We start from the raw sequence: 11,052 nt of genomic DNA on the forward strand, positions 1-11,052 counted from the left end.
AAATTTGTACTAATGCCTGGCCTGTGATTAGAGTCATATTTTAACAAACCTGATATAAATTTTAGGGTCCTTATACATAATGAATTGTGGGAAAAAATATTAAATGTGAAGTTGGCTGTCAGGAAGACCAAACTTTAAAAAACCCACATCAACTAATTTGTACTTTCCGACTCAGTGAAATACATGATATTAAATGATTTACTAATATTAGCAAGAGAGTAATTTCTAGTTATAATGAAGGATTACCTTCAAGAAAACACCAAACAAAATTCACAGAAAGCTTGCACCAAGGATTTTAAGTCAAAATAACAAACAATCCACTGATTTCCAGTTTTGTTTTGTTTTTAACTATATACAAGCTAAGAGTTAACCTTTAACAAAGTCAAACTGAGAAGTATTGTAAAAAAGCAATACAGATATTTGACTTGGCCCTGAAACCCTGTAAACACCCAGACTGGTATATCTGGACCAAGGCAATGACTGTAACTTTCAGCATTTGGTGGATTTCTGAATTCCCCCAACCAAAAAAACAAAAAGAAAAATTTAGAAATAAAAACAATCTAAATAATACAAGAAAAATTGTTGTGGAAACAAGATTACAGAAAATTAAATGATTTAAAGGTGTCATTTTCATATCTCCATAATGTAGTATAACATTATGGAGTTATACTGGAGTATAATGGAGTATAACATTATAATGTAGTATAACATTATGTAATATGAAAAAGAATGCATTATGATGCCATATCTAATATTATGGGTATAATTTATAGATATTTTAAATATGTCAATATGAAAATGAAACCTCAAGGTTCAATATAAATCCTCATTAACTGTAAGAAAATTTGATTTTACATTTGAGGCTTTTCCTTACATCTAAACTGTCTCCATTTTACTATTTCACATATTTCAATTTAATATATGCAATCATGAGAAGATAAAGGATAGCTTGCAATTATTTAAATAAGAATATGTTTATACCATAAGAATGTAACATGTTATTACAAGCACAATATTTTCGAAGTAATTTTAATGACACCAAAGCCTGTCCTGTCTCACCATGAGGGTAACTGACCTGAAACTAAGGAGAACATTAATGTGCATTGTTTCTATATTTAGAATTAATGGCAACAAAAAATTAATGGAATATTTTCACCACATGTATTATTTTCTCCATGGTAACAAATATTCAGAAATCAGCAGACATGTCTATATTTAATACAATAGCAACTTTTCATTTTAATTCTCCTTAAGGTTATTAACAACAGAATGTCAAAATGCATCTTAAATTTTATAGTTTAGGAATATCAAGATGGAAAAAAAAAAAATCAAATATTTGTCTCACAAACCTGACTAGAAAGATAGCAGTTTGAATGGAAGGCCTACCCTCATTTCAAAAACCTGTGTCTATATCCAAGGGTTCTGGGTATCTTCTACCTCTTAAGTATGAAAACTGACTTCATGACCATAAGGCACTTAGCCAAAAAGCCCATAGAAATAAAAATCACAGCTGATAACATTTTGAAAATGATTTCTATTTACGGGATCAATTGTCACTTGTGTTCAACTGTCACTATATACATCTATTCTAAAACTTAATAGTTGAAAATATCTTAAATTTTTTTGCTAGCCTCACACTAGTTATCATTTGCTCCCTTCACTTTCAATTACATTCTTTTCCTGGCTGTCCTAAATATCAGTTCTATGACTGCCTTCTGCATGTTACATGACATAATAACATTTCAGTAGTGGTTGTAGTGCATTATTCAAAAATGAAAAGTAATCATAAATGTAATATAGTATCTCTAAATGGTTTGGAATAGAATAAATTGCCTTTATACTGTAAAAATACATGTATACACTTAAGTACAGCATGCATACACATGTTCAGTGTACACATTCCTCAATATATAGTCAAATATATATGAGCAAACACTCTAGATTGTGAAAAGTCAGGATGTTTAAAACTCTAAAATAAGTATTTCATTTAGAAAATTAAATGACTGTTTACCCAGAAGCAAAGTCGAGTGCAACTCTTACAGACTGTTTTACTACTTGAAGAAGTTGTCAAATGTAAATGGGTGACTACTTCTTTTACTTTAACATTTTCATTTATCGTCCCTCTTCCCACCCTGCAAAAAACCACATAGGGACCAAGAAAATTAATTCCCCAAATGCTGTCAACTGGGTTGGGAAACAGCAATAAACAGCTTACTGTAAAGCCTCCAGCTACAATAAAACAGCTGTCAATAAGTGGGCTGAGCGTTGGGCTGCGCAAAAACAGGTCCTCTGGAAATGATTATATGAGAGGGAAAGAGGCTGGCACTTCCTGTTCCAATATGCTAAGGCAGTGGTTCTCAAAGTGTGGGCCCTGGACAAGCAGCATCAATATCACCTAGGAACTTGTTAGCAATGTATATTTTCAGGCCTGATCTCAGAGGTACTAAATCAGAATCTCTGGAGTAGAACCCAACAATCCTGTTTTAAGAAGTACTCCAGATGATTCCCAGACATTCCACGGTGAGAATCAATATCATATTTTAAAACAATATCTGTCAACAATATTGTTTTTCTTTTAGACAAATATACCAATGAATTTTATCATTTAAAGCCTTATTGGAATTGATAATGTTGTCATTTTCATCCTCTTAACCTTTTGGCTATCAACTTTGTTGTTGTTGTTGTTGTTTTATAAATAAATACCAAGACATGATATTTTGCCAAAAAAAAAAAAGGAAAATTCTTAACCTATAAAGGCTAATGACACTTCCAAAAATTTGTAAGAAATAATCTGTGAAAAATTCAGTGACACATGAAAGTTTTATAAAACAGAGTGAATGAGGAATATGATGTATAGTTGTTTCTTAACATTCTTTGCAGGTTAACACAAGGGAAAATAGCAAGGGGAAAAATGTCAGACAATATAGGAATTGATGTACCACAAATAAATTCAAGATCTAAGAGTCAGACATTATGTTTTCATTATACACACAGTATAAATGAGTGAAATTTAAGTTTGGTAACCTTTTACTCAAGAATCTTGCATTGCACCCACATATCAATCAACAGCATAAAATGAAAAGATGGTGTGAGCAATAGTGCTCATGCAACTAAACTCCTCACAGATTATGTTTTTTAAAATAAATTCCTTTGAAAGTTTTTATAGTAAGAAATGTTACTCTTTCAAAATTGTGTAGCTTCAGGAGCACAATTTATATAAAAGCCACGAGTTGAAAAAGTTTTTACTTTTCAGCTTAACTAGAACATCTGCAGACAACAATCATACAGTTCAGTTAAAACAAATTTTTAAAGGCTACTATATATTTTATGTTGCTCAGTCACAGGAAATATGCTTCTTTTTCTCCAAAAAATGTATATACTGCTCTGTATATCACCACCACTTCTCTACCGGCTTCCATTTCTTTTCCCCAACATCACAATATTTCTTTTTCAGCATGAAAACATTTAAAAGGTGTAAGCAAAGCCATTTTAATAGCTCTTTATCAAAACAGTGAATTACCTAGCTCTATTTGAATATTGGAATACCTATAGGAGAACTGCAAAGTGACACACCGTCACAAGGAATTTCTAAAATGCACTTTAGTTCCAGTTAGAGAATTAGTATCCTATTTGAAAGATTACATCATCCAAAGACTTTTATGACTGACTAACCCTCAACAAAAGATCCTTTGCATACTTTGCTGAAATGCTCTTAACATTTATGTCACTGCACTATATATAGGTTCAACTTTTGGGGAGGTCAGAAAAAGTGGTTCTACACATCAATGCTGCTATCACAACACATAGACAGAAAAAAAGATGATGTTGGAAGTATATCAGTACATTTTTTTGGAAAACAAATGTCAGATTTTACCTGAAAAGTTTTAAATCATTAGTTTCTCGTCATAATTATGCATATCATAAAATACCCTAAGTGTATGGTGAGTGACCTTCACAATAGAAGTCAATAATTTTAAAATTTTTCTTTCTGTTCATTAAAAGAGCAACTTTTTAGTTAAACTCATTTAGTTTCATAAATCATTTTTCTTTTCATGGTTAACTATTTAACTTTTAAAAACCTTTACTAAGCCTGAATATTTTCTAAATTTTAAAACATCAACTTCTTTTCAAACGCTAACAAAGTTAACACAAAAATTAGTCGTTCCAACTTTGACTTATATGTTATAACCTCATAGTCTCCTTTAAAATTCTATACTAATTTAAGTCATTTCTTCCTGTGTATTTAAGCTTTAAATATCTGTATGTTTAAAGTGCTCCAGTGTTTAATATTTTACTTTAAAAAAATGGAGATTTTAGTTGTATGGTAATACATATTATACTTGATGTTCTGGGATTATCTGTGTGACTCATTGTCCAAAATTACTTTTAGAAATAGTTTATTACCACAAAGCCTTAAGTCATTCCAGAGCAAAAAATGATAGTAGGTAAGGGGGAAACTGTTTCAATAAAACACCCTACTTCACCCCCACTCAGAAAAGGAAAACTCTTCATTCTCCAAAGACTAATCAATAATAACTGTCAAAACTGTTCTGAAAATTACTTTTGCCTTACTTGGTTTTTTAAAATCTATGTGTTCCTTATTTATAAACAAGTACTGATGGGCCATCACCATAGGTGAAGTCCATACTGACAAAGACAGAACTAGCATTACGAAATCCTAGAAAGTTGGTGTGCTGAGAGCTAATCACAAAAGAGCAAGCAAATGAACTTAAATGCTAGTTGCTCCAGAGCAACTATCATTAAATAAAAGGTATCTTTGGCTGTACTACCAGCTTGATCCTTCCCTCCCCCTTCTCCTTGCTACTGCGGGATTGGCACCTGGCCAGCACAAGCGACATGATACCCTAGTGCCATCTACAGGCTATTATCGATATTCAAATTTTGTGGCAACAGACAAGCACCAGTGAAATAAATTAGACAGCGCTGCATTTAAATCTTTATTAACAAGGAATTATTAGACCTAAGAAAAACTAATTCTGGATTTGGTTGAAATATGAGTTTCTCAGCCTCTTAATCCCTCTTCATATGGCATATTTCACAGTTTAAAATGAGTTATGACAGATCACTTATGCATTACTAAGATGAGAGAATATTTACAATGGATTCATTCTTTTCTTTATAAATCAGTTATATTAGGCAGCAAGCATTCCTTTTTTTTTCTTTTTTCGAAAGGGTATTTAGCCTCTGTGGACACTAAAAATCTTTCTATTAAGTACCGAATTTAATATATTACAATAAAATAATTTAAAATCAAAGAGAAGACTTCCTATATGGCTTAGTTGCAATCTATCAACAAGCATGTGCTTCACAGCTGATGTACATTTAATATTCTACTATCCTGTTTAGAGACTAAAAAAAAATTAACCCCTTTAGCAATCACAGCTCCAACATAACTGCAGTCACACCTTCAAAAGTCATTTAAAATTTGAGATTTGAAGGTGACTTTTTAGATCAAAAGGTAAGGTGAAAATCTTGAAGCAGTCAATTTGGAAACCCCAGGAGCAGAATTTGGCCTATCAGGACAGGTTTTCTTCTTCAGCAAACATTATCTTGGGACATTTTGGAATCATTTTCTCTTTTCGTCTTTTGCCATTTGAAGGAATCTGGGAGGTTAAAATACTCTCAGAACTCAGAAATTTCAAAGCTGCTCTAAAAATTCTTTACTGAGTCCCAGAGGAATAGAAAAGGGGTCAAGTTTTTTTTTAACCTCTTTATAACTAAGCTAAAGTTAGGCCAAAACAATAGACACACTGGCACGTTAATACTGGTTGACTGGGCACTTGTATGCAGTACTTATAGACCAGTAAAAGTGCTCGTTTACCTGTCTGGTGTGTAAGGGGCCCTTTGTCTTGAAGCCTCCTTGGGAACTGCACTCTGAGGCACTGAAGTGATCTGAACTAGTGGAAGAGCGTTTAGAAAGGGTATCACAACCCCCGACAAAGGTGTTGTCCAAAGGGAGTTCCTGAATCACATGATGCTTTTTCACAGAAACTGGAGTGTCTGGTTTGAGATGAAAAGCAGGCTGTGGAGAAGCAGATTTGTAGTGCTTGGCCAGGTCAGGACTGTTAGGCTTGAACGTGGTTGGAGGTGCCGGGCCCCAGTCAAATCTTCCTATACTTTGCTCCTCCAGTTCAGCCGGCAGGCTTATTGTCCCATTGATAGGTTCATGAACTGCATCATCGGGTTTGGACTCTTCGATAGTAACAAAGTTCAAAAGAGAGCTCTTGGGAGACTTCCTTTTCTTTCTTTTCTTTTTCTTGTTTTGTTTGTTCTCCTGATTTGGGGACATCCATTCGGCACCTTGCTTGCTCCTCTGAGCTGCTTTGAACCTTGATGCATGGCGACAGCGCACCAGAACAGTGACGAAGATCACAACGATGACCACCATGGCACCGGCGATGATGGCAATCATGATGGTTAGATAGTCCTCATTTTGATAGGGTTGGCTACTATCCCCTATGTTCCTGTCCAACGGGGTCTCCATAGTCCTGCGGATCAAGTCATAGATATAGGAGGCATTTCCAGCAGTGTCGTTAACATAAAGGAATACAAGCACAAGCGTGTGCAAAGACTTAGGGTACCCCAGGTCACTTATGTTGACCACCAAGCGATGCAATCCCACATCAGTAGGTGCTGGTTTTTCTTCCAGAGTAATGTTACCTGTTACTGGATCAATCCGAAATAAGCCTTTGTTGTTTCCACTCACTATAGTATACTTTAGTTCAGCGTTCATTCCAGTGTCAACATCCACTGCAAAAACTTCGGCTACCACGGAGCCAGGAATGGCTGAGAGGGGCACCAACTTAAAGGAAGTATTAGATGGTGGAGAAATGACAACTGGGCTGTTGTCATTGACATCCATGACGTTGATAGTTACTTTTGCAGTAGAGGAACGAGGTGGTTGTCCTCCATCAGTGGCTTTGACATCAAAAGTGTAGGAACTCTGCTGCTCTCTATCAAAGGAGACATTTGACTTTATGACTCCGGAATAGGGATCCAACACAAAATTATCGTTGTCATTTAGAATGGAAAGAGTCACAGCTTTATTCTCTCCAGCATCTGCATCTGTCACTGTGATTACCCCCACAGTACTATACTTTGGCAGATTCTCAGACACAAAAAATTGAAAATGATTATGAGTAAACTTGGGGCTATTGTCATTCTCATCCAGAACAGTAACTATCACAGCCGCTTGGCTTTGGAGGGGAGGGGTTCCATTGTCCCTGGCAGTTACTGTAAAAATGAATCGTTCTTGTTCTTCTCTGTCAAAGACTCTGGAGGCTGTCAAAACTCCTGTTTTTCGGTCCAGATCAAAGAAGGAGGCATTCGGTCCAAGCTGATAAACAATGTCTGCATTTTTCCCACTGTCTTCATCTGTGGCACTAATAGTTGTTAAGTATAACCCACGTCGGTTGTTTTCAGAAACTGACAGCTCAATTACAGGCTGGTTGAAAATTGGTGGGTTGTCATTTTCATCCTCAAGCTTAACCCTTACCAGGGCAGTTTGATTTAAACTGGGCTTCCCAGAATCAGAGGCAACAATTTTAAAGCTGAATTCTTTGGTGCCCTCATAGTCCAACAAAGAAGAGGTCTCTAACAAATATTGGTTGTCATAAACTGCCTTCAAATGAAATGGGACCTCTCTTTCAATAAAACAGATCACTTTGCCATTCACATCTGTGTCCTTATCCGAAACTGTAATTAGGGCAATCTTTGTATTGACAGGATCTTTCTCAGATAAATACACGGTGCCATTGATGGGACTTATAATGTACCTGAGGTCTATATTAGGAGGGTTATCATTTACATCGGTGACATTGATGGTAACCGTTGCTCGAGCAGGAGTGGAGCTGCCATCACTAGCCAGCACTGTCACTTTGTGAATGGCTGTCTCCTCTCTGTCTAAGGACCTCTGAACTGTAATCAGCCCAGTAGTATTATTTAAAGCAAAGAGTCTTTTGGTTGCAGGGGCGACCTGGGCACCAAAAATGTACCGGATTTCAGCATTACTGCCTATATCTGCATCCGTGGCATGGAGCTGAATTACAGAGGTACCTACAGGAGCATTCTCTGGAATATGCACCTCTACTTGACCCTCTTTAAACACCGGCCTGTTGTCATTTACATCACTTACTGTGACCTGCAGTATGGCCGTACTGGATTTCTGTGGAGTGCCTCCATCCTCTACTTTGATTTTCATCACATAGGTATCTTTCTGTTCTCTATCCAAGTTTTGCTGAACAATCAATTGTGGCCACTTCTCTCCCTCCGGAGTTTCCACGATATCCAGTCCAAAAACACTCTGCCCATTTAACAATTCATAATGCTGCACACCATTGAAGCCTGTGTCAGGATCTGTTGCTGATGGAATTGGAAAGCGGCTGTTGATCAAAGTGTTTTCTGGAATGGAAATATTGATGACAGGAGATGGAAACATGGGGGCATTATCATTGGTATCCTTGACAATTATTTTTATTTTGATCAGCCTAAAGAAGTCATTGGGGAGGATCACCACCTCAAGTTCAAAGAAACACTCATTCTCCTCAGCATATGAGGCGCCAGCACAGAGTTTTTCTCTGTCTATCCTGTTGGAGGTTGTGAAAATTTCCCCAGTGCTGCTGGATACTTTCACCAAAGGGGCATCCCCAGCTTTAGAAACCAGTCTGTAGACAAGGCTGGCGCTGGTCCCTGTGGCAGCATTGATGTGAGAAATGTTCAGATCCTTTGGTATGTTTCCTATGGGCACATTTTCAGGCAGTTCCTCTCTAATAGTGTAAATAAGTTCTTGAGCTATTGCGGAATCCAGCCTTAAACAGGCAATCAGAGCAGCCAACAGGTAAAAATCCCTCAGGTCCATGATAATGTATTTATTTTCTTTTCCTGGATTTTAGGGTTTAAATGTTTCCACTGAGGAATGATGCACAAATTGCAAGAGGAAGCGTGCAAGGACTGGAGGATGCATTATATCTCATCACTTATTTGGAGACAGCCACTGTCAACACAATCGTATAGACAATATTATTCTTCAGTAAATAAAAACACACCGTCACAAAATATCACCACACATTTTCCCCTGCACATTAGTAAACATGGCAGTTTGCTCTGCCACTGTTTGCAAGTTTACTCTGTGGAGAAAAACACTAAATATCTCCTTGTTGCATTTGCCGGGAGAAAATAAAATTTTCTACTTTTGAATTAAGGACAGCTGCTATTTTTACCTATATTCACACACGTTGTTTTTCAGAATACTGTTTAATTCAAAACATGCATTCCTGTTCTCCTCTTCCCCTCCCGCTGTCTCACCCTCCTCCTAGCCTCTAACCCACTTCCCTCAGTCTTTTTAGGTGGAAGTGAAAAGCCCTAAGTATTTAGCTTATGGTTCCTGCTAATTGCTTCATCTCTTGTCAAATGTGTTTTCTTCTCTGCCACACTGAGTCACCTATTTTTTTCTAAAAAGGCTATTTATTTCCTCCCAGTTCTTCAACTGCCTTCTAATACAATCTTACTGGGAAACGAGCATCCGGACATGCCGCTGCAGCATCAGAAGCAGTAGTCACCGGCCACTACACATCCTCATTACCCAAAAGCACAACACCAAGACTTCTGATTTCTTGCCCACAGCTTGCTCTCCTTTCTCCATATTGACAAATTATCCCCATTAGGATTCGTAAACACATTAAAACTTTTAAAAATGTATCATAAGATTCCTTATCCTAGAGGTGGAAGAGAGTGCCGAGATGTAAGTGAAATGCGGCTAACATTCCCATGTAACATCACAATATTTCCTTCTGAACATAAAAGAGAAAAAAAAATGCAATTTCTTAAACCTGATCTCTGGTTAGAATATTAGTAACATTTGCCACACATAAATACTGCAACCCAATCATGCAGGTAAAAAGGCTTCTGCTTAGATGCTCCCATAACTGCAATTTAAATGGGTGCAAGGCTCCAGGCAGCTACCTACTTGAGTAGGACCGGTCAGTTCTCAGGCTGTAATCTTATCTGCATTAGGCTGCACAGTAGCTGATGCCCGAGATTAGTTCCGGCAGAGTGATGCAGGTAGGGATGCAGATACAGCCGAGTAGGTGAGCTCTGCCCCAACTGTCTACCCAATTACAAACATCTCCCGTCTACACTGAAGACACATCTAAACACAGAATTTACAATTGTGCATGCGAAACTTTACACTTACGTTAGTTGCCTCGACCTTTCCCCTTTCCCAGTATGCTGCAGTTAGGAATGATTTGTTCCAACACATAGAAAGCCATGCATCTGGTAGCACCAGTTTGGGGAGAAATCAGAAGCAGCAAAACGTTTCCTCCTTGTAAAATGTGTTGCTTCGGGCTGGCAAATTAGCAACTCCAGAGAACAAATTCACGGATTTGTCGTTAGTCATTCTCTCCACATTTCGTCTCTCCTACCCACTGGGTCTGGGTTCTTCTGGGTATTTGTGTGGCACGCACACAACATCCAGTTGCACTTCTTCAGCTCAGGGATATTTTCCACAGCATCAAGCATACCATTTCCATCCGATGCCAATACTGCTTAAGTCTCTAACTTCTTGTAGGAAACGTCAGAGTTGCGGTGATGGTGATTCTCTGGCAGCTATCCGGGTGACAGTTGCCCTAAAAATTCCTCATCGGTTATCTCTTGAGTGCTTCAGAGACTCTAAGGCGCTCCTTTCCGTCTCGCATGCTCTCCCTCTCTCCCTTCTCCTCTGCCCCTCTCTCCTTCTCCCTCTCCTCGCCTCTCTCTGAACTGAATTTCTTGATATAACTCTCAATAAGCCCAGAGGGAGGGCGTGACTGCCCGGGCCCCGCCCCCGGGTCCTGATTGGCCTGCATCTTGCGGTGCGGGCGGCCGCAGCCGGGCGCGAGGGAGGGGGCGCGGAACAAGGCGCTGACTGTCTCCCAGCCTCCCCTCCTCCGCGCCCCCTCGGCAGCCGCGAAAACCCGGAAATCTGATCCTGACCCCAGGAGATCCGGGTTCCAGGAGGTGCACTGAGCATGCCCAGCAGGGTCCGGCGGGGTG

The 11,052-nt window shown here is 38.2% G+C and overlaps 1 protein-coding gene across 7 annotated transcripts in view; it reads right to left on the reverse strand.

Annotated features, from left to right (window-relative positions):
- PCDH9 (protocadherin 9) overlaps positions 1-10,781 on the reverse strand; it is a 926,664-nt gene extending 915,883 nt beyond the window's left edge. For 4 of the 7 annotated variants that reach the window (XM_012442855.2, XM_012442852.2, XM_012442853.2 and 1 more), the window contains exons 1-2: positions 10,214-10,781; positions 5,843-9,013 (exon numbers count right to left, since the gene is read on the reverse strand). In XM_012442855.2, coding sequence (XP_012298278.1) covers positions 5,843-8,878 — 3,036 coding nt within the window. In that variant the 5' untranslated portion in view covers positions 8,879-9,013; positions 10,214-10,781. The remainder of the gene's footprint in view (positions 1-5,842; positions 9,014-10,213) is intronic. The other 3 variants (XM_012442854.2, XM_012442851.2, XM_012442856.3) reach the window with 1 other exon arrangement.
- Between the last annotated feature and the right edge of the window lie 271 nt (positions 10,782-11,052).

The sequence above is a fragment of the Aotus nancymaae genome, unplaced genomic scaffold (genome assembly GCF_030222135.1).
Source record: "Aotus nancymaae isolate 86718 unplaced genomic scaffold, 86718_ANA_hifiasm-v0.15.2.pri h1tg000088l, whole genome shotgun sequence".
NCBI classification, from domain to species: Eukaryota; Metazoa; Chordata; class Mammalia; order Primates; family Aotidae; genus Aotus; species Aotus nancymaae.